This window comes from Gopherus evgoodei, chromosome 9 (genome assembly GCF_007399415.2).
Source record: "Gopherus evgoodei ecotype Sinaloan lineage chromosome 9, rGopEvg1_v1.p, whole genome shotgun sequence".
NCBI lineage: Eukaryota > Metazoa > Chordata > Testudines > Testudinidae > Gopherus > Gopherus evgoodei.
Window position 1 is genome coordinate 17,295,560 of NC_044330.1, and position 23,501 is coordinate 17,319,060.

General features: G+C 45.6%; 2 protein-coding genes across 4 annotated transcripts in view; one reads left to right on the plus strand and one right to left on the minus strand.

Annotated features, from left to right (window-relative positions):
• Nucleotides 1-2,706: 2,706 nt before the first annotated feature.
• On the minus strand, nt 2,707-15,992 carry LRRIQ4 (leucine rich repeats and IQ motif containing 4). The gene is made up of 6 exons (XM_030574245.1): nt 15,944-15,992; nt 10,440-11,561; nt 6,548-6,721; nt 5,256-5,394; nt 4,064-4,260; nt 2,707-2,856 (listed from the first exon to the last, which is right to left on the minus strand). Exons 2-6 carry the CDS (start codon nt 11,538-11,540, stop codon nt 2,707-2,709), a joined length of 1,761 nt encoding a protein of 586 aa, XP_030430105.1. The 5' UTR covers nt 11,541-11,561; nt 15,944-15,992.
• Nucleotides 15,993-16,047: 55 nt separating this feature from the next.
• Nucleotides 16,048-23,501, plus strand: part of LRRC34 (leucine rich repeat containing 34) — a 28,559-nt gene continuing 21,105 nt past the window's right edge. For all 3 annotated transcript variants that reach the window (XM_030574247.1, XM_030574246.1, XM_030574248.1), the window contains exons 1-2: nt 16,048-16,113; nt 16,784-16,865. In XM_030574247.1, coding sequence (XP_030430107.1) covers nt 16,802-16,865 — 64 coding nt within the window. In that variant the 5' untranslated portion in view covers nt 16,048-16,113; nt 16,784-16,801. The remainder of the gene's footprint in view (nt 16,114-16,783; nt 16,866-23,501) is intronic.

Sequence of the window (23,501 nt, forward strand, 5' to 3'; positions counted from 1 at the left end):
TTCACATCTGCCAAATGTCCTATATTTCCTTCAAATCCTTCCCTTTTCCAGCAACACCTCTTCAATCAGTCCTGTACACTTCCTAACTTGAATTATTGTCTTGTCATGTTTTGTTTTATTTAGTCTGCAAGGTTTTCAAGGGTAAGAAACATGCCTTATTTATTTGTTCTTCTGGTTTAAAAAAATAAATCTTACCCCCAAACCCCTTTGTATAAACTCTAGGGGCCTTAACAGCAATTATGTCTCCCAATCCATTAAAATATCATCTAGTAACGCAATACAATGGAAGTATTTGCATGCCAACTCAAACAGCAGCAAAACTCTATCCCATTCCACCCAAAGTGCTCCTGCTTTCATCAGAAGACCTATTAAATAGATGGCTTTTGCAGGGAGTCTTGAAGGTCAACAATCTATTGACCAAATCCTTAGTTGTGGAACTGTAGGGAACCGCAGAAGACTGTGTTACAGCCTAGCTAGGGTATTTCCACTTTCTCGGCAGTCGGTCACTGTAGGACACGGCACGCCAGTTATAACCTGCTCTTAACTGGTTAGGACCAGTTTGCATGGCCCTTAGCCAAAGGGCGAACACCGCCTGTGGGAAGTCCCTTGCCCCTGGCCAAGAGGCAGACACAGCCTGTGAAAAGTCCCTATTTGCTTATGTATAAATTGTGTTTGTGTCTTGTGTATATATAGCTGCATGATTCTGATCTCGCCTTTGGACTCAGGGAGTATTGCATATCTAGAGTTTTCCCAGACAGGGTTCTTTTTTTTTTTTTTGATCCTCAGCCTGGGCAGATTTTTCAAATAAGAGGCAACATCCAGGATTTTTGCGGTGCAGCTGTTACAACTCAGAAAGCACTGTCTCTGTGCACCAATTGGTCCCTTCCTTGCAGCCACAGCTGCTGGATCCTACCTGCCCAAGCCCTGGCTTCCAGCTCTGGCTCAGGGGAGAGGTCCACAGGGAGGTACTGCCTCCTGGGCCTGTGCCGGCTGCTCTGTCACCATGACAGGGAGTGATACTGCCCCTCACCTTGAGAATGAAGCTCCAGGTATCCTGTCCAGCACCCCCAGTACACACACGCCTCCAACTCCCCCCATAGCAGTGTTCTATTTTTGGGAACCTGAAATATGGTGACCCTATCATACCCCTCTGATGTGTGAGCCAATGGGGAAGGGCCAGCGCCCTACCTTCTCCCCACCTCTAGTACATGCTGGGAGGGAACGGGACTGCAATTTTTGCCTCCCCCTCACACAGACCACCCACTCATGCTCTGCGAAGCAGCATATGGACTAGTCACAGCCTGCCTCTTAATTTGGATTCAGGTCTTACCCAGGTAAATCTCTCGGCGAAGTCAAGGGAAGAAGGCATTGCCTGAGCAGTACTAAGTCAACACTAGGCAGTGATTCAGAGTATGGCATTCTGTTTGTGGAGTGCTGTTGTGTAAATGTGCAGTGCTGTGTACATGGGTTATACTAACACATGAGAAACATTCATAAATTGCTATATATGAGCAGGGGCACATTAATATGTGAAACCCAGAAATCACAGTACCATTTTGTAATTTGCAAATTCATTATGTTTCAAATATGCCTTTTACATTAAGACATTTTGCAATTGCATGAATTGTTTTTGGGACTAGACATAAATCTGAGGGCCTGACAATTTGCTGCTGTTAAATGCTGTGACTAGACCTACTCAAAATTTTCCATTAAAAAGAGACATTTTTGCAAAAATTTACAAATTTTGGACTTTTTTATAAGTCCTGGTGGGAATAATGATATTTCACCTAACATTCCTCTTGTATTGCTGAGTGAGGCAGTCATCACTTCTCATTGAACTCTTGTGTAGTATTGCTCTGTTTGGTGCTACGGTTGTTGCGTTTTCCCCAGAGGTGGCTGCACCTCAGTGGTAGGCAAAGTGCTATCTAATGGTATACATACATTTAAAACTCTATAGTAATGCAGCTGGATGAGGGGTCACCCAATACAATTAATAGCAGGTTTAAAACAAAAGGAAGTCCTACTTCACACAATGCATAGTCAAACCAGTGGAACTCTTTGCCAGGGGATGCTGTGAAGGCCAAAACTATAGTAGGGTTAAAAAAAAAAAAGCAACTAGATAAATGTCACTATTTGGCTGTTATGTTAGCTTTTCCTGGAGGATAGGTCCATCAATAGCTATTAGCCAGGATGGGCAGGAATGCAACCCCATGCTCTGGGTTTTCCTAGCCTCTGTTTGTCAGAAGCTGGGAGTAGACTGTGATTGCCTGTTCTGCTCATTCCCTCTGAACAACCTGACATTGGCCACTGTCAGAAGACGGGATACAGGGCTAGATGGACCACTGGCCTGACCCAGTGGGGATGTTATGAAAACACTAAACCACTGTAAGACCATTCTCATTACAGAAGACATAAATTTTAAAGAATGTAGTCAGCACAGAGCTCCACAGATACAGTTCACTTCCAGTTAATCAATTGCCCTTGTGCTTTGCAATCATATAAATTTTACCATCTAACCTCATTTAACTGGAGAAATTTTGACACATGCACAAAACTGGCCATAAAACACCTAAGTTATTTTTTAATGTTCAGTGTTCTGGAAACTTTAGTATTGATTATCCCTTACAGGGAGAAGCAAGAAAGTATCTGTCTTCCCAATGTACAAGAGTTCTAAACAGTTTGATGTAAAAATCATATACGGAATTACTACTTTTTGCCTTTTGCACCTTTGCCAGGCTTTTCTTTGCCCTTTTCTTTTCCTTTCTTATCTTTCTTTCCTTTCTTTAACAGTTTTTGAAGCTCAGCAAAAATTCCAAGCCCCTTCCGCACCATCTGCCCACGCCACCAAGCCTGGATCTGAAAGAGGATGGAACAATATTGTTACCCAGAGAAGAAGAGGGTGACTTCAAACAATTGACTTGAGCACTGTCGGCTAGTATTGATGCAAAAAGCTGGGGGTAAATTCATGATTAGACTAAATTAATTTAAAGTAAGAGGATCTGCCAACCAACTAAATTATATTTTTCAGATTATTTCCATGTGCTATTTTAAAATTAAACTAAAATAAAATTTCTCTAAAGGAGGGAACACTCTCGTTGTTCTCTCAACTCTTTGGTCAAGGCAAGGGTTTCAAGTGAAGAGAAGTCATCATCCCAACTCTAAACGTCACTATTTGGCTGTTATGTTAGCCCATGTATCCACAGCCAATTTGGACCTAGCTAATGGTATTACATTGGATCCAATGAAAGGGAAGTTGTTTCCTTTCAGAGGTTGGGTAGCAGTGTGTTAGAAATAAGAGACAATAACTGGGGGAAGGGAAGAATTTGAAGTACAGAAGAATCAGGACTGAGGACCTGCCCCTTGTTCCTTATCCCCATCTTTTGAGCAAAATGACTCTATTGCCTATTGGTGCTGTAGACTGAGCTTCTAATAGCCATCTAGGGCAGTGATACTCAAACCTCAGTGGTTCAGGAGCCAAATTAGCAATCACTATTACCCAAAAGAGCCACAGTAATTCATTGTTTCACTTTCTCTTTTATATTGTGTAATTAGAACCTCACAGCAAAACAACTAAGTATTCTACAATTGGTTAATAACATAGTTCAAGCATCCTGACTGGTTGTTAATTATCAGTGTTTTAATATGTGCTACAAAGAGCTCCAGGAGACACATTAAAGAGCCACTTGCGGCTCCTGAGCCTCAGTCTGAGTATCACTGATCTAGGGCCATTCCAGGCTGAATCTTTGTGCCCCCAGGTTCTACAGTCTTAGGACTAAAGGATGCAATTTATGGCTTCTTCCTCAAGCAAGGATTTGGCTTAATGGCTCTGCATTGTGCATGGACCCAGTGGCCATTCCCCTGCCAAGCCCACATTCCCCATTTGGCAATGAGATAGAGACTCCATAGAACACAAGGAGGTATCTGCTGCTTTACTGCCCCGTCATAGCTGACAGAATTTTTAAGATACGTCAGGACCTTGCATGCATGCCCTGTAGAATGTTGTGTAAAACACATTGCACAAATTGCATTAATAATCCAGTATTTGATCTCTTATGCCTTGTACCTTTGTAGCCTTGGCCTTTTGATGCCTCTTTTCCTGTAAATACTCCCTGATAGCCAAGTTCCCCTGGCTGCACACTTCAATTGGAGGGTCTGTCATAGGGTTCCCATCCAGCAAGACAAGCTGCAGCTTCCGAAGATTGTCCAAGTTTTCTGGGAGTTGGAACAACTGATTGTTCTGAACAAGCAATCTTTGCAAACCTGAACAAATAAAATCACAAAACTGCAATGCACAGACTAATAATAATCTGGAGTGTTCCCCTGGGTGTGCTTACAAATAAACAATGTATTGCTAGGGTGCGAAATATTTACTGTGTATATAAATATTTCCCAGCACATGAACAGGTTGTTTCATTCTATAGTATAAAGAGAGATTTTTCACAGGATTTCAATAACACCAGTATGTTTGTTTTAATGGTATGGTCAACGTTTCCCCCCCCCCCCACACACAAAAATATCAACAAGGGTGTTACTGCTGTTGTGCCTTTCTACTTCCACAGCCCTGACTTATGAGTTTTTAGGCTTAGGCTCAAGGTAACTGCAAGAATACAAAATTGTTTTTCCTCAAAAATAGGAACTAGAGTGAAGCACTCAACAGATAGCTTCATTTCCTAACTGATATGCCACACCCTGAGGTGGGTCACTGGCAATGAAAAATAGACTTGGGAGCTGGGGATCTTAAAGTTTGATCCTCTAAGCTTAAAAGACACCAGTCTGTTAGCAAAGGCTGAATTAGGCTTATTAACCTCTATTTGTGGCCCAACCACCACCAGGGGAGGAGAGAAGGCCACACTGAGTGGGTGTGGGTTACATAAACACCACCTACACACTGCATCTGTGCCTCGGACTCAGGGGAGTTTTGTGAACCAGCAAAATGCTTTCTTGGTAAGAAAGCCGCAAGAATTGTTAATTGTTCTACTTTGTCACAAATTGACCAATTTGAAAAAACAATGCCACCTATATCTGCAGATCATTAACTTTCCCATGGTGTATATTGCATCTGAATATATTCAGTAGGGAAAGTCTTCAACAGATCATCAGACAATAAGAATTTTTAATAATACAGATTACTCAATCTAGTCTCTCATTTGGACCAGGAAAGATGTCTGAGTGGGAAGAGAAATATTTTTGAACTCTGAAATCCCTGCTTAAAGCTATGCCCTTACAAACACAAATGCATAGGATGTTTTTTTCACCTTGTACTTGACATATGGAGTCTGGGAGTTCTTTAAGGAGGTTGTTGTGACAGTCAACTATTTCTAGGTTGCTCAGCAAGCCTATGGAAGGTGGCAGGTACTCCAGACAATTGTTCTCTAGGTACAGCTCTCTCAGATTCTGGAAAAAAATGTGCATGATTTTCTATTTAAAAAAGGGACCTGTATCCTTAAGGAGATCATTGAACAATGCACAACTGAACACTGGCAAATGCAAAACATACGACTGGGGTGATAGCATTGTTAGGTGCTCAGATACTATGGTAATGAGTGTGATATAACTGGATAAATTTATCCAGCAGTGTTTGAGCATCCCCTTAAAGTGCAGCATGACCTATCAAGGCTTGAGGATTTACTTCCTTTGCCTTGGTTCATAGTCATGCACATGCGCTATGTGGTCCTTCTGTCACTCCTGCGTGCTAGCAACCTCTTGAAAGGTATAGCGGCTGCTCTGTAGGCAAGCAGAGAGAACGGAAAACATGAATTCCATCAGCAACTGTAAAGTGGCTTATTGCCTGGGGCTTGGTGGTGATTGATCACCCAATAAAACATGGATTTAACAATGCTACAGCCCTGGTGTAGAGGCTCAACATATTTTATGGGATCAGAAAGATATACATACATAACCTATTCCACACAGGGAGATGGAAATAGTAGAGAGAATCTATGTGAACTAGCTTACAAATAATATAGAGATATCTAAGTTTTGGGTCCATCAACTTTAACAAGACATGTTTGTTACAAATGTTTTACCCAATCCGGGTCAGCTCCAGGCACCAGCCCAGCAAGCAGCTGCTTGGGGCGGCCAATGATGAAGGGCGGCACGTCCGGGTCTTTGGTGGCAATTCGGCAATGGGTCCCTCACTCCCTCTCGGAGCGAAGAACCTGCTGCCGAATTGCCGCCAAAGACTGAAGTGATGGCGGTAGAGCTGCAGATCGTGATCATGGCTCTTTATTTATTTATTTATTTATTTCTTTATTGCTGCTTGGGGCGGCAAAAACCCTGGAGCTGGCCCTGTACCCAATCCTGCCAGACCTCAGTGGGTCCAATTCTGCAAGGTGTTGTGTCCCATCAAATTAAATGGGACTTTAGTGTGCTCAGCATCTGCTGTTGACAGACCCTGTGCACCAAAACCCATTGTCCATGGAAGGTGCATTTGTGGAAAGCCTGCAGGACTGGGATTTATTCTCTTCAAACAGCTTAATTCTTGTGTGCTTCTTTGTGGTACCATGCAGAATTATTACTGAGCTCCTCTCTTTGCTCTTTTTCCTACCTGCAGTTTGCTGATGTCGCTTGGAAGAGTCATGAATTTAATCCCTTTATCTTGTCCCAGATATAATTTCTCTAATGACTGAAGGAGAAAGACTTCCTCTGGAAAGACACTGAATCTGTTTCCAGTCAGACCAAGGCATTTTAAGTTAGAGAGTCCCATCACTTCTGGAGGTATCTAGGCATGTTCCAAAACATACATTAAAAAAAATACATTTATATCCATTAAATAGCTATGTTTTGTTAATTGTTGTTTGCTGTTCTGGGAAATAATCTGTCACGTTACTATGGATCAACGAAGAATATCATGCTGGCCACATTCTATGATATAGCCACATTATGATTGAAATTTTTGCAACATTTCCCTGCTATATTCCCTTACTGAAAGGCATCTCTGTGTAAACTTTATCTGAATTAGGCTAATTCTTAGCATATATGTTCCTTCCAGAAGTGGCTTACTGCAGAATGAAATGTAACAGTGCTCCTGTGCTTCCCGATCCCTCTGATAGTATCTGTGTGTTATACATTAATTTACATAAAATAAAATGTTAAATTGGGTCATTTGCATATATTACCACTTCCACAAATATAGCCTTCAAGGGAAAAAAATAAAACAAATCAAGATCTCCTGGCAGAAGATGCCTTATATCACAAAAGTTAAATGTATTTGATGCCCTAAGAGGAAGATACTCATTATTGTTCATATATTGATGGGTTTCAGCTGTATAATTGTCCCCTAGGCTAGCATAAGATAATGGATCTAAAAGCATTAAGCACTTGTGCATCCATTGTAAACTTGCCTCCTGCTCTGTTTCAGATAGTATGTCACATTTATTGATCCTAGGCAAATGCAATTATCAGACCATTACTTCAGAAAAAGATAGGAATAAATAGAACCAGGCCCTTTTAGCATCTAATCTCTACTATTCAAAGCAGGTTACCATGTCTAGCTTTTCACTTTTTAGTGGTTTGGTTTTGGTTCCTTTTTTCCTAGCTGAATATCTGCCTGTCAGTGGCAATTGGTTACGTGGGGTAGTGAGGCTGTGATTCACATCAGCATTAGGAAACAAGCATTGTAAACATAATAACTATCAGTTTTATTAACTGCAATTTTAATTAAGCTACCGTCACTCATCCACTCCAATGGCTTTAAGAATGTGTTGTTCTAGCACCTTGCCACCTTTGGGTAGCGTATAACAGTGTCTCACATCACAAACAGCTTGTACTAATGCCTTATAACGGGTGGCCAAACTGGGGCTTGCGAGCCACATGTGGTTCTTTTATGGTTAAAGTGCAGCTTGCAGAGCCCACCATGTCACCCCCCACACTTTCCACTGGATGGGGGGAGCTCAGGGTTTCAGCCCCACCGTGTGGTGGTGGAGTTAGGGCAGAGGTGGGCAAACTTTTTGGCTTGAGGGCCACATCAGGGTTGTGCAATTGTATGGAAGGCCAGGTAGGGAAGGCTGTGCTTCCCCAAACAGCCTGGCCCCTGCCTCCTCCCACTTCCTGCCCCCTGACTGCTCCCCTCTGAACCCCCAAGCCATCCAACCCCCCTGCTCCTTGTCCCCTGACCACCCCCTCCCAGGACCCCTGCCTCCTATCCAACCCCCTGCTCCCTGTCCCCTGACTGCCCCAACCCCTATCCACACCCGCACCCCCTGACAGCCCCCCTGGGACTCCCACTCCCTGTTACCCATCACAATCGCTTCCCCCAGAACCTTGGCCCCATCCAACCGCCCCATCCTCCCTGACTATCCCCAGTACCTCCCACTCCCCGGCCCCCTTACCAGCAGCAGGAGCTCACAGCCATGACACCCAGCCAGAGCAAGCTGTGCTTCCTGGCTGGGAGCTCAGGGGCCGAGTAGGATGGTCCCGTGGGCTGGATGTGGCCCGCGGGCCATTGTTTGCCCATGTCTGGGTTTAGGGGCTTCTACCCAGCAGGGAGAGGTCTTGGGGCTTTAGCCCTGTGGGAGGCACCTGCCAAGGCTTCAACAGGAGCAGGGCAGAAGCCCTGAACCTTGGTAGGCACCTCCCGGGGCAGAACCCCCAAGCCTTGACAGGCACCTCCTGCAGGGCAGAAGCCCTGAGACCCCACCATCCTGCCGCTAAAAGCCTCAATCCCTGGCAGGCTCACTGGGTTCTCAACAGGGCTGTCCCTACCCATGTGCAAAGTATGCAGCTGCATAGGGCACCAGGAAATTTGGGGCACCCTGCCCCAGCCCCACCCCCACTCCCCTGAGGACTGCAGCGGGGCTGGGCCTGCACTCAGTGGTGGTAGGAAGTGCAGCGACCTGGCCCCAGACGTGCCACCAGTGAGTGCTGGGAGTGGTTCCCCCCAAGCCAGTCTTCCCCCCCCACCCATGGAGGCCTGGAGCTAATCATCCCCCCCCGAGGGCTGGGGCCCCACCCCCCACAGGGGGAGGGGGCTGTGTAGGGCCCCAGAATAGCTAGGGATGGTCCTGGTTCTCAAAATTCTGAAGATTATTGTCTGCAGCTTGGAGGGTCAGTAAGTTTGGCCACCCCTGCCTTATAATGAACACTGCACAAGCATCAAAGAAAATATCCTCCAAGTAAAGCACTGAAGTACAATTCTTCCATATCATATAATTCTTGGGAAATCTAGGCTCCCACCCTTAGTGAAGTTCATGCTTTGCACCCCAGTACCTGCAAGAATCTTTTTACTGAATTGGGGTCATGGAGTACTTAGAGGTGAAAGGATTTTTGATGCCTTGGGATATAGTTTCAAGACTCTCATTAATGTTAAAGAAAAACAATGAATATCAGGGTTAGAAGGGACCTCAGGAGGTCATCTAGTTTAATCCCCAGACAGATTTTTATCCCAGGTCCCTAGATAGCCCCCCCCAAGGATTGAACTCACAACCCTGAGTTTAGGAAGGCAATGCGCAAACCACCAAGCTATCTCTTAGAAGGTGTTAAAGAGCTCAATGCCATCCTGTAAACGTGGTAAAGAAGAGAGAGCTGTAGATATCTGAACAGATTAAAAATTAAGTTGCAGAACAGTTTGGTATTGACACTCATTGAATGGGGCTAGCAGGGACACTGGGAACTGGCAGGTTACCAATACCTAACTCCATTGCCTAGTGCAGGGTAGACTGTGTCATGGTAAACCAGCGTTGAATTGTAATGACGGAGAAATGAGAGAGGGAAGGTAAGTTATATTGCTTCTACAGCTGTCCCCATCCAGTGACTACTGTGGATGAGACCACCCCAGCAAAAGGCATGTCCCTAAGTTGGGAAAAGAGAAGAGAAATGACAATAGGAAGTCTCACTGTATGGGTGGTTGAAAACATTTTGGCTTCTGCATTGGGTAGATCTCTTCCCTGTAAAATAATATTCAACAGTTACAGTGGTGCTTTCCAGCCAAAGATCTCAAAGCGCTTTGCAAAGGACAGTAAGCATCACCAGCTCTGTTTTAGAAATGAGAGACTGAGGCAAAGAGAGGTGAGGTGACCTGCCCAGGATCGCACAGCTGGACAATGGCAGAGCCAGGAACAGAATCCTTTGTCTCCTGCTGCCCCAACTAGTGGCATCTTTATGTGGCTTTGCTGCCTGGCATAAGGATTGCTGGGGTTTGCATGCTTTAGAGGGTTAAATATCCTTGAGTCTCACATCATTGGATTCAGGCTTGTATTATTATTAATACTATTTATTATTTTAGCATCTAGGAACAACCGTGACGGGCCAAGACCCCATTGTGCCAAGTGCTGTACAAACACAGAACAAAAAGATGTATCCTGCCCCAAAAGACCATACATATTATTATCTCCCTATGTTGTAGAGTTAAGTGGCTCATACTGTTACATTTGAGATGCATATTAGCCTAGTGAATTTGAAGTGTATATAGAATCCCACACCAAAAATAAAGAAATCAATACCTCACATATTTGATTGTCATCCAGTGACAATATTTCCAGATTTTCCATAGCACAGATCTCCTTAGGGAATTCATAAAAGAAATTTTCACTAAGATCTAATATCTTGATACAGGTTAATCTGGTAAAAGAAGAAGGTAGCACTTGCAAGCCAGTGTTTTTCAAATAAATGAGGCAAAGGGACTTCCAATGGCAAATCTGACCTGGAAACTTTTCCAAGTTGTTACCAGACAGACCAAGCTCGTTCATTTCTGTGAGCTGTTTGAAGTTAGGAGGGAGCCTGCGCAGGAGGTTATTAGTCAAATCAAGCACAGTCAGTCTCCGGCAGCGATGCAATGTATCAGGGACTGATAACAGGTTATTGAAAGCTAAAAATAGTTTCACTAAGTTTGTCAAAGAGACAATCTCTTCAGGGACAAAACTCACTAGATTTTGTTCCAGATCTATTATTTCCAGATTATGAAGATGACAAAGCTCCAGGGGAAAGCTTTCAAATCTGTTTTTTTGCAAGTAGATCTCTTTAAGTTTTCTCAGATTCACTACTTCTTTAGGCATATACTTTAGATTATTGCCAGATAGTCCAAGCAGCTCAACATGATGGAGGCATTTACAGATCTCCACTGGGAACTCATCCAAGTTTGCATCATAGAGCCTAAGCTGACGGAGTGCCTGCAGTTTGCTGATGATATGCAGCGAACTGTAAGAGAGTGGATTGCTACTTAAATCTAAGCTCTGAAGATATTTCAGCTCCCCAAGTTCTTCACATATGTCGTGTATGTAGTTCTCATTCAGATAGAGAACTTTCACCTTCTTAAGATGATGGATGTCTCCTGGGATACTTTCAATTAAGTTTTTTTCCAAGTGCAATTCTTCCAGATCTTCCAGTTCAAAGATTTGTAAAGGGATAGTTGTCTGTTGCTTATTGGCTAAATCAATAAAAAATATCCGATCTGTGACGTGTACAGGTAGAGTGTCCTCTAGTTCTTTCGTCACTTGTGTTTCCTGTGAAATCTGCAAACTGTCCTTTTCAGGAATTGTGGTATCTGCTCTTGAGAAATGAACATTCACTGCGTTGGCATCAGGGCTCTGCTGAAAATCAACCATCTGTGCTACTTATTTTTAACTCTAAAGAGAAAAAAATAAGGAATCAGCAGTAATCCAACTTTAACCCACTTAAATAACAATAAAAGGATAAAATAGTTCAATATTTAGGGACAGATTCTGACTTCAGATGCACCCATACCACTGAAACTGATGTTACCCACTGACATCCAAAGCTTGAAAGAATGTAAATAAAGGCATTTTTTGGCCCTTAGTCTATTGGTAAAGGCACAAAGGGCCAAATTCAGTGGATGAAATGCTACTGAAGTCAAGAGAGATGCATCTGATTACATCATGACTGAGTTTAGCCCAATGAGCCAGAAAGTCCTAGGTACAAAATTATATTGACCAAATTTTGTTCTTGGATATACCAGTGTAAATTTGGAGTAATGCCACTGAAGCTAAAGCAGTTACTGCAATTTATACAAGTGTAACCAAGAGCAGAATTTGGCCTTATATTGTCAAGTGATTTTAAATTGAATAAACAGTCCTTACATAGTGTGTTTTGAAATACTTCAAAAGAGGTCTTGAATTTAAGTTTTATGGGCCACATCCTCATTTGGTATAAATCAGCATAGCTCCATTGAGCGATAAAAATTTACACCAGCAGAGGAGATGTGCTTATATTCTTAAAATGTTTTCAGTACAGAACAATTTGGATTTTTCTTCCCAAAATTCAGTGTTTTTTCAAATTTTCCAGTTTACTGGTGCACCAGTGATTCCTCCTGGAAATTAGATCTTTTCTTTCATTAAAGTGTCCCAATTTTCATATTCTACTATTGCTTTGGAATTTTTGCTCAACTGGGGCATTACCTTGATTTCAGTGGGAGTTGATGAACCCAAGTAGCATCATGCCTTTATAGGCTCAAAGGCAGCAAAACACTTAACTTAAAGCATGTGCCTATGCACTTTGCCAAATAGGAACAGGATTATTCACATATAAGGCTAAGGATGTGTTTAAATGCTTTGCTGAATCAGGACCATAGAGTTGTTCTATGGGTTTTCTGTAACAGGCATCATATTGGATATAGTTTTATGATTATACTTCCCCTAGCACAATGGCCCCCAGATCTCAGCTAAGGCCTCTGACCACTATTGTATTACATAATAATTCAATATTAGCAGAGTTTTACAAATGATATCACCATTTCACATGACACATATTACTTCTATAGTTTCTGACCAATATGGACAGGCTAAGTGTCATTTGAATCATATGTATATATGCATTTAAAATCCTAGGATTGCAGAATGTTACTGAATAAAGCAAAATGGAGAATAATAGGAAGAGGAGATGATTAGCTCACTTGCATCTGATGTCACAAACCTACTGTGATAGATGTTACAGTCTCACAAGTCAATGTTCAAAGAGCAGCAGCAGAGAAAGCAATAGGAGGAAAAGCTAAGAGGCTGGTGGCTGACTCATTTACTTCTACATCATAATCTCAGCTGGGATGTCATAATCTCAATGATGAGCAGTTTGCAAGCACCAGCAGAAAGGGAGAGGAATGAAAAACATACAAAATAACAAGTGGTATAGAGAAACTGGAGTGGGAATGTCTGTTGCCCCATCTCATAAAATAAGAACAAGAGAACAACCAATGAAATTGAAAGGCAGCAAATTCAAAGCTGATAAAAGGAAATACTTTTTCACATAAGCCATAAATTAGACTGCAGAACTATTGTCACAGGATGCCCTTGAAACCAAGAAATTAGCATGATTCAAAAAGAGATTGGACACTTATAACAAGAATATCCAGAGTTATAATAGTAAATGATAAAAAAAGTTTTGGAAGGCATATAAAATCTCATGCTTCGGGATTTAAACCAATCACTGACTATTAGGGGCTAAGAGGAGAATTGTTAGAGAGCAAATTATCCCTCATCTGCCTACTGCAGGGTTTCTTGCACCTTCTTCTGAAGCATCAAGTGCTGGCCACTGTCTCAGAAGGATATTGGACTAGATGGACCACATATCTGATCCAGTATGGTGATTCTTGTGTTCCTATGAATGGAAAAAGAGATGGGGAGCAAGGAAAAGAAGCTCAGATTTGGAAACAAAGCAGTAGCCATCATAACCATCCACGTTGGGATTACCAATTTCTAATACAAAGTGAGAGTCCTCAGTTTTCTATTTTTGATGTAGAAACAAAGTTTGTGCCATCATACACCCTGCTTCTGCCCTGTGAGAGGCAGCAGCACATGTCCTGTATACAAGGGTAATATTAAGATAGTGACAAACAGTAGAAAAATGTACTAAATGAGAGGGACAGATACAGACACCTACGTGTAACAGGGTAGTCTGCCCCTTTAAGGCTGTGCGGAAGCCAGGGACCAACCTGCCCTGTTCAATTATCAGACACAGTGCTGGAGGGGTAGGAGCTCCCTATAAAGGAATGAGAAAGCTCAGCTGGAGGCCTGGAGAGTGTTGGGTATTAGTCCCTCCTAGGTGGGGGAGACAGACTAGTGGCCTACATGTGGTGGACAACACAGGCTGGTGAAGTTGGGTGCAGAAGATGGTGCAGTGGTTACAGGACCTTGCAACCTGTTGGTTGTGCTCAGAGACTAATTCTGAAGAGATAATTATTGACTGGTGGTTCTAGACCCATTCTTGTAGATCCTGCCTGTGGGAGCGCAACGTTGGGTAAAGTGGTTTTGGCCATCATCCAGGGAGAGACCTGAGCAGAGTGGGAGTATCCCATGGGGGAGAGCAAAAATGGGACGCTGGGGGAAGTTCTCAAAGGGTCAGAATCCTAGCTAGCCCTAGATGTAGGGTTTCAGAAGGGTTCAGCTCCACCGCGTTGGAGAATTTCCCTTGAGGGGGAGAGGTCCGGGTGGTAGGTTACTGATCCAGCAAACCTGGGCACAACAAAAGAGAGTGCCTAGCAATAAAGTGAAATTATGCAGAATGCTATTGCAGCCAAGGTGTGGGGGCGGGGGAGGGGGGAACACTGTCTCCTAACAATTCCTCCATTAAGTAACATGTAAGGCATCCATTAAAGGGACACACAAAGCAGGTCAGAGCACCAGAAAAAAAGAGTTCTTCTAGTGAAGTCTGTAAGGGGCAGCCCATCAACCCTCCAATTTCATAGTTCTGACAAATTGATGCCATCATAGGATGAGAGACAACCAATTTCAAGGCTTGTACAAGTGAGGGAGAAAGGGAGGTGGACAGTTCATGGCTTTACAGGGAAGACCCCAATCAAACATCCTCCTGTGGAGGGAACCCCAAGTGTATGGCTTTTCAGAATAGAACTCCTCTGTAGGGAGAGGTATTTTCATAGCTGTGTCGCGGGACCCTGCTCCCATATGCTCTTCATGGGGAGGGATCCCCAGCTCACAGCATTGCAGAGCACCCCAGTTCAATGCATTCACTGGGAGGGACCCCTGGTTTCACTCCGTTGCAGAGCACTCCTGTTCAATGCATTCACTGTGAGGGACCCCCTGGTTTCACCCCATTGCAGAGCACCCCTGTTCAATGCATTCACTGGGCAGGACCCCCGGTTTCACCCTGTTGCAGAGCACCCCTGTTCAATGCATTCACTGGGCAGGACCCCCCCCCGGTTTCACCCTATTGCAGAGCACTCCTGTTCAACGCATTCACTGGGCGGGACCCCCAGTTTCACCCTGTTGCAGAGCACTCCTGTTCAGTGCATTCACTGGGAGGGACCCCCGGTTTTACCCCGTTGCAGAGCACCCCTGTTCAATGCATTCACTGGGCGGGACCCCCGGTTTCACCCCGTTGCAGAGCACTCCTGTTCAATGCATTCACTGGGCAGGACCCCCGGTTTCACCCTGTTGCAGAGCACCCCTGTTCAATGCATTCACTGGGCAGGACCCCCGGTTTTACCCCGTTGCAGAGCACCCCTGTTCAATGCATTCACTGGGCAGGACCCCCGGTTTCACCCTGTTGCAGAGCACTCCTGTTCAATGCATTCACTGGGAGGGACCCCTGGTTTCACCCCGTTGCAGAGCACCCCTGTTCAACGCATTCACTGTGAGGCACCCCCCCGTTCCCCCTGTTGCAGAGCACTCCTGTTCAATGCATTCACTGGGCAGGACCCCCGCTTTCACCCTGTTGCAGAGCACTCCTGTTCAATGCATTCACTGGGAGGGACCCCTGGTTTCACCCCGTTGCAGAGCACCCCTGTTCAACGCATTCACTGTGAGGCACCCCCCCCCGTTTCCACCTGTTGCAGAGCACTCCTGTTCAATGCATTCACTGGGAGGGGCCCCCAGCTTCATAGGTACCCCAAGCCAGTGCATGTCATGTCTCGCAAGCGAGGGGCTTTGCTGGCATAAGGAAGGCTACGCGGGGGGTTGGAGTCACCCCGGCGTTGGGGAGGTGACTCTCGCTCAGCTCCTTCCCTAGCAGTGCCCGGTGAGGGGCGAGGGTGGTCCCTTACCCGGGGCGCTCGCTGAGCGGGATGAGGGAACGCAGGCGCACTGGAGAACCCTCCGGCGGGACGGGCGCCAAGGGAAAAGCGTGCGGTCGGTGTCTCCATGGCAACCGCGGCCGGGGACCTGAGCTCGCCGCCGGGGCAGCGCTCGCGAACCCCCATGGGCACGGCCGCAGGTAGCCGCCGCGGGGACGGGGGCCGCCGCCTGGGCCCCCGGACTCTGACCCCCAGCCGCGGGGAGCCCCAGACAGTCAGAGCGCAGGGGCCCGCCGGCCATGGAGACCCGTCCCCAGCCTGGAGCGGGGCAGGGGGCGCGGTGCGCCGCAGGGGTGGGGGCTCACGCCGCCGCGCCTTGTGGGAGACCCCGGCGTGTAGGGTGCACAAGCGGGGGGGGCGGGGGTGTTCACGGCGTCTCTGGGCGTGATCAGATCTGCCACCTCCTCACCCCCATTCTGTGCTGGGGGAGAGACCGGCCATGTGGGGCAAGGCTGGGAGGGACCCACAGGAACTGAACTCGGCCCATTCTGCCAGCAGCACTTACTTACATACAGGGTGTAATGGGGTGGGGGGTGCCTCCGTCCGCCCTGAACGGGCGGATCGGGCAGGCACGGCTGGATCGGGCCCCTAACCGGTGAGGCGTGCTTTGCTGCGCCTGATTTTAAAAAAGCTTCCTTGAAACTAAAACTTGTGAGGACTATAGTTAATGTGTGAAATATCCACTTGTAATTGCCTAGTAGGTGTCGCTTGTTTGCCCAACAGAAATAAGGGGAAAGCCTTTAAAACGGGTGTGTGTGTGTGTGTGTGTTTGTAAAAGGGGATTTTTTTTCTTTTTTTTTTAAATATTAGGCTACTTCCCCCCGTGGTATGATATCGGATTCTCTAGGTGCTTTCACTGATTACATTGAAATGACAGCTCAAACCTCTGAAGGTAACTTTATTGCTAGACAAGTTATACCATGTTAATATTTAATTTGTGTTGAAATTCTCCACTGCTGCATATTGACACTCTTTATTTATTATTTAAGGAAATATCAATGTAAGGTACAGGTCTTTGAGAATATAGTTCTAATTTAAAAGTAGATTAAAGATGATCAAGTATGTTGCAACAGTGAAATCTTTCTCTTGGTTTTGCTTAGTGAAAAATTCAGTACTCACAGACTTGGGCTTGTTATTTTGCCATGTCTACAGGGCAGCAGGGAGCAGGCAGACGGACTTGTGCTAGTCAGGCTTGAGCTATCCCACTAAAAATATCAGTGTGGAACTTGTGGCTTGGGCTACCGACCCCCTGGATCTGAGCTAGGGTGGCTAGCCTGCATCTCCACCAGGGCCATCCACGCTGCTATTTTTACATGCTAGTTCAGGGTTTGGCAACCTTTCAGAAGTGGTGTGCCGAGTCTTCATTTATTCACTCTGATTTAAGGTTTCACGTGCCAGTAATACATTTTAATGTTTTTAGCAGGTCTCTTTCTATAAGTCTATAATATATAACTAAACTATTGTTGTATGTAAAGTAAATAAGGTTTTTAAAATGTTTAAGAAGCTTCATTTAAAATTAAATTAAAATGCAGAGCCCCCCTGACTGGTGGCCAGGACCTGGGCAGTGTGAGTGCCACTGAAAACCATCTTGTGTGCCACCTTTGGCATATGTGCCATACAGGGCCAGCTTTAGACCTATTCCACCAATTCCCCCAAATCGGGCCCTGCGCCTAAGAGGGCCCCGCACTCAGTGAGAATCCCTTCCCTGGCTAGAGGCACCTTTTTAACTTTTACTCACCTGGTGGCGCTTTGGGTCTTCAGCGGCATTTCAGCGGCCGGTCCTTCACTCTCTCCGGGTCTTCAACGATACTTCAGCAGCGGGTCCTTCGCTTACTCTGGGTCTTCGGCGACACTTCAGCAGCGGGTCCTTCAGTGCCACTGAAGAACTGGAGCAAGTGAAGGACCCACCGCCAAAGTGCCGCCAAAGACTCAGAGCACCGCCAGGTGAATACAAGCCCCATGTGTTTTTTTTTACATGTGTTTTTTTTTTAAGTCATCCCTGCCAGGTCTCCGTCGAAACTGTTTGAATTGGGCCCTGCACTTCCTAAAGCCGGCCCTGGTGCCATAGGTTTCCTATCCCTGTGCTAGTTCAAGGCCATCTAGCATGAGTTTGTCTACCTGGGCTGGGAAGGTAGCTCTCAGCCGCAGTGTAGACATACCCTATATGTACAATCCTATAGTAAACATTATGAGAAGATTCTCTCAAGCATCCAAGATTTGTTCAGTGCAGTAGAACAGAGGAGTGGTTCCTGATTCTGTGGGCTTGTCTGCATCAGCCCCTGTGTGAGTTAGGGCCTTGTCTCCAATGTCTGACACACAGCCTTTAACAGGCCAAACTGTTAATTTATGTAAAAAGTCCAAATTGCCTTGTCTTCAGTAGGGTTTTACTTCGAGGTAGGAACATATCTTTTTTTCCCCCAGTGAAGACAAGGACCTGTGTGGAGTGCTAGGGAAGTGTATCAATACATATGTACATATGAAAGGACAAAAAATAACCCTAAACTGGATGAGGGATGCTTAAGTGGTTGTTTTGTCTTTCATCTGTATTACTCTGTCATTTGTCTGATTTTGAATATTGATTAAAAGTGCGAAGTCTAGAGTCTTTCTACCAAGGTAGTATTTTTTTGTTTTTCCCCCCAAGTTTGGAAATGGAATCAATCTTCCTATCAGAACTGCTGACTGTTGAATCTCAGCCCACAGGGGCAGAATTGCTCTGTTGTTTATTTGTCAGAAGAGTTGCAGTTACTTTTAATTGAGTTATTTTAAAAGTTCACATCTCAAGCTCACTACAGGTAGGGGGAATCATTTTGAGGAATTTTGATTTCACTCTCTGAGTATCTGCCTCTTAGGCCTGGTCTATACTACAAAGTTAGGTTGATGTAAGTCTCCTTGCATCAATCTAGTTTTGCATGAGTCTGCATTCAAATATGTCTCCTGCTGATAAAGCGATGCAGTAACACCACCTCCCCAAATGGCATTGAGCCCTGGTGAATGTACTGTGGTGATGGAGTGCAGTGTAGACAAGCACTGAAACTCACTGCTTTGGTCAGTAGTGTGAACTCTGCTGCCCATGGGTCACAGAGATCTGAAGCTACCCACCCACCCTCACTAAAAACCCCACATGTTTTTGAAATGCCTTTTCCTGATTGCCCAGCTTGTGGATACACCATGCACATTGTTGTGTGCAACTGCCAAACCGACCATGCTGGCTACATGCTCCAGCCACACTCCTGCATGGAATAGACAAGAGGTATCAGATCTCCTTGGCCTGTGGGGAAAAGAGACTGTGCAGGCATGGAACAGCCATAAAAATGTGACAGATGACATGGGGGATGCATGTGAAGGGGTATGACAGGAATCAGGGATGATGTGGGAAAGCTAAGGAACTGCAAGAGGCATACCAGAAGGCCAAGGGGCCCAACAGTTGATCTAGTGCTGAGCTGCAGACCTGCTGCTGTTACAATGAGCTTCATGCCATACTTGCCGAGGAGCCTGAGAGACAGATCCCTGCTGTGAACAGTGAGGAGGAGGATGGGGGGCATGCGATCGGGGTGTCCAACTATGTTGCGAGCCAGGACCTGTTTGAGGCTCCACCACCGTCTAGTCAGTCCCAGCAGCAGAGCTCGGATGAGTAGGGAAAGGAACCTTGGGTAAATGTGTGAATGCAGTTCCCATTACAGTGATTAAATGTACAAATGATGCCTGACCCAATGCAGCAGGAAGCAGGTATTGACTTTTCATTAATTTACTCATAGAAGAGATAGCGGTACATCAAACAGAGGTAGAGTTATCTGGTTTTCATTTCCTTGTAGAGTCAGGCAAGGGAGGCCATGCAGAGCAGTTTGTTTATGTACACAGGGATGTCCCTTGAATCTTACAGGGATGTCCCTTGAATCCTCCAGAGAGATCTTGATGAAACTTTTATACTCTGCAGTCTTCTCCCAAAGCTTTCTAGGGATGGCAGTCTTATTTCTTCCCACGCCCGTCCACAATGACTTCATCAGGCACCATAGCGGTAAATAGGCTAGCAGCATATGGGCCCAAGTGGCTTTGGGATGTCAGCAGCAGCTGTGCTCTCTGTGCCACTGTTACTCTAAGGGTATGTCTACGCTACGGGATTATTCCGATTTTACATAAACCGTTATTTTAAAACAGATTGTATAAAGTCGAGTGCACGCGGCCACACTAAGCACATTAATTCGACGGTGTGCATCCATGGTCCGAGGCTAGCTTCGATTTCCAGAGTGTTGCATTGTGGGTAGCTATCCCACACCTATCCCATAGTTCCTGCAGTCTCCTCTGCCCATTGGAATTCTGGGTTGAGATCACAATGCATGATGGAGCAAAAACAGTGTCGCGGATGATTCTGGGTAAATGTCATCACTCAATCCTGCCTCCGTGAAAGCAACAGCAGACAATCATTTCGCGCCTTTTTTCTCTGGATTGCCCTGGCAGATGCCATAGCATGGTAACCCTGGAGCCCGTTTAGCCTTTTTTCACTGTCACCATATGTGTACTGGATGCTGCTGACAGACACGGTACTGCAGTGCTACACAGCAGCATTCACTTGCCTTTGCAAGGTAGCAGAGACAGTTACCAGTCATATTGTACCGTCTTCTGCTGTCATGGGTGCTCCTGGCTGGCCTCGCTGAGGTCGGCCGGGGGCCCATGGACAAAAATGGGAATGACTCCCTGGGTCATTCCCTTCTTTATGTTTTGTCTAAAAATAGAGTCAGTCCTGTCTAGAATATGGGGCAAGTCTACTAGATAACCAGAGAGAACATCCGCTCCGGGTCAGAGCCCCAGAGATCCCGCAGAAATGATGAGCTGCATGCCATTCTAGAGGGTGCCCCTGCAACAGCCCCACCCGTTGCTTCCCTCCTCCCCCAACCCTCCTGGGCTACTGTGGCAGCATCCCTCCATTTGTGTGATGAAGTAATAAAGAATGCAGGAATAAGAAACACTGACTTTTTAGTGAGATAAAATGAGGGGGAGGCAGCCTCCAGCTGCTATGATATTCCAGGCAGGACATGTCCATTACTTATTAAAGCGGCGGGGGGAGGAGGGGAGCTCAAGCTCCTACTGCTATGATAGTCCAGAATCTCCATTAGACATGAAGGGGGGTGAGGAGAGGAGCTCAGCCTCCAGCTGCTATGATGAGGATAGTTATGAGCCCTATTGTACCATCTGCCAGGACTGAATCTCCAGGACACAAAGCTTAAAGAAGGGAATCACCAGGAGTCATTCCCATTTTTGCCCAGGCACCCCCGGCCGACCTCACCGAGGCCAGCCAGGAGCACTCACAGGATGATGACGAGGGTGGCTATCAGTCATTTTGTACTGTACCGTCTGCCACCGGGGACGGGAGGGGAGAGGATGCTGCTGTTTAGCGCTGCAGCACCCTGTCTACCAGCAGCATCCAGTAGACATACGGTGACATTGAAAAGAGGCGAGAAACTATTTTTTTCCCCATTTCTTTGACGGGGGGGCGTACATTGACGACATATTCCATGAACCACTGGCGAAAATGTTTTTGACCCTTCAGGCACTGGGAGCTCAGCCAAGAATGCAAATACTTTTCAGAAACTGCAGGAACTGTGGGATAGCTCGAGTCCTCAGTCCCCATCCCTCCCTCCATGAGTGTCCATTTGATTCTTTGGCTTTCCATTACAGTTGTCACACAGCACTGTGTTGAGTCCCTGCTGTGGCCTCTGTCTATCATAGCCTGGAGATTTTTTCAAATGCTTTGGCATCTCGTCTTCTGGAACGGAGCTCTGATAGAACAGATTTGTCTCCCCATACAGCGATCAGATCCAATATCTCCCATACGGTCCATGCTGGAGCTCTTTTTGGATTTGGGACTGCATGGCCACCCGTGCTGATCAGCGCTCCACGCTAGGCAAGCAGGAAATGAAATTCAAAAGTTCGTGGGGCTTTTCCTGTTTATCTGGCCAGTGCATTCGAGTTCAGATTGCTTTCCAGAGCGGTCACAATGGCGCAATGTGATATACTGCCTGGAGGCCAATACCGTCGAATTGCGGCCGCACTTACCCTAATCTGACATGGCAATACCGATTTCAGCGCTACTCCCCTCGTCGGGGAGGAGTACAGTAATCGGTTTAAAGAGCCCTTTATATCTATATAAAGGGCTTCGTTGTGTGGACAGGTGCAGGGTTAAATTGGTTTAATGCTGCTAAATTCGGTATAAATGCATAGTGTAGACCAGGCCTCAGAAGCAAGAGACCAGCTACAGTCACCACTGCCTGTGGAAAATAGTGCCAGTACTCAGTACCATTGCCCTACATTCGTACCCATGGAGATGGGGACCAACATTTTATTGTTCCATCCTACAGAATTCTCTCCTCACTTCCCCCATGTCCCTGCTGGGCCATACTCACCGTGGCTGAAACTGGAGAGCAGTGCTGTGCACAGGCACTCTGGAGCTGAAGTGTCAATAAGCATGTCTTATTTAAAACTTTAGGAGAGCAAAGGAAGGGAGCTCTGAAATGTAACTTTCACTTTACAAATACAACAATACCACTGTGTATTTTTTCTGTGTCTTCTGCGGTTGTGGCCTGGAGGGGTCCCCCTCCACACCTGTTGAAAGCCTGACCTGGATAAGGAGGAAAAAAAAGACGACTCAGGAGGATATGATCTCTGAGATCCTGCAAGACAGTGCCGTTTCAGACTGTGAGCCGAGGGGCTGGTGGGTGAATATTGCTGACAGCGTGGAGAAGGCCCAGGAGTCCCAGTAGGAAAAGGAGAAGGAGGGAGCTGCACCAGGACATAATGGGGCTTTTCCAGCAGAAAACACAAGACGCTGAAGCCTCTTGACCTACAGGTTCAACAAGCATGGGCTCACCTCCCTTTGCAGTCAGTGAAGAACTCCATGTTAGCACCTTTCCATGTGGCATCAGGGGTCGTGTCTCTATGGCTCCCAATCCATGCTAGAAAACAGCAAGAACAGCTTAACATAAACTGAACTGAGAGAGCCCTGGTTGCTGTTTATATAGGCAAAATGGACTAAAATGGACATGAACATTTTCCCCTTTTAAGTTCTGTTAATTTATTTCCGAATTTTTTATTGTATTTGTTTTTTAATTGCACATAGGTTTTTTGTACTAATTTTGGGATGCAATACAATTCTATTTTTTGGCATCTTTATTACTTCACAACATATGCTACAGAATGTCTAGAACTACTGAAAGCACCCACTACTTTTTATTGTACAGAACGACAGAACTCATAGGATCAGTGACAAACAGTGTAATAATTATAAAGTTACAGCTAACACTGCATATTAAAAGGTACATTAACAGACAGTGTTAAATTCGTAAATGCACATCAACCACTGCACAGTACCCTGCAGCCCCCAAAACTTCAGGACCAGGTAGAGAGCACAGTCCATGACACCACATTACAGTACTGTGGCTAACTGTTACAGGGCTCTTTCAGGGCCTCCTTCAGCTGCCTAGCTCCATGTTAAGCTCTTCTAATAGCTCTTGTGTCTGGCTGTTCAAATTCAGCA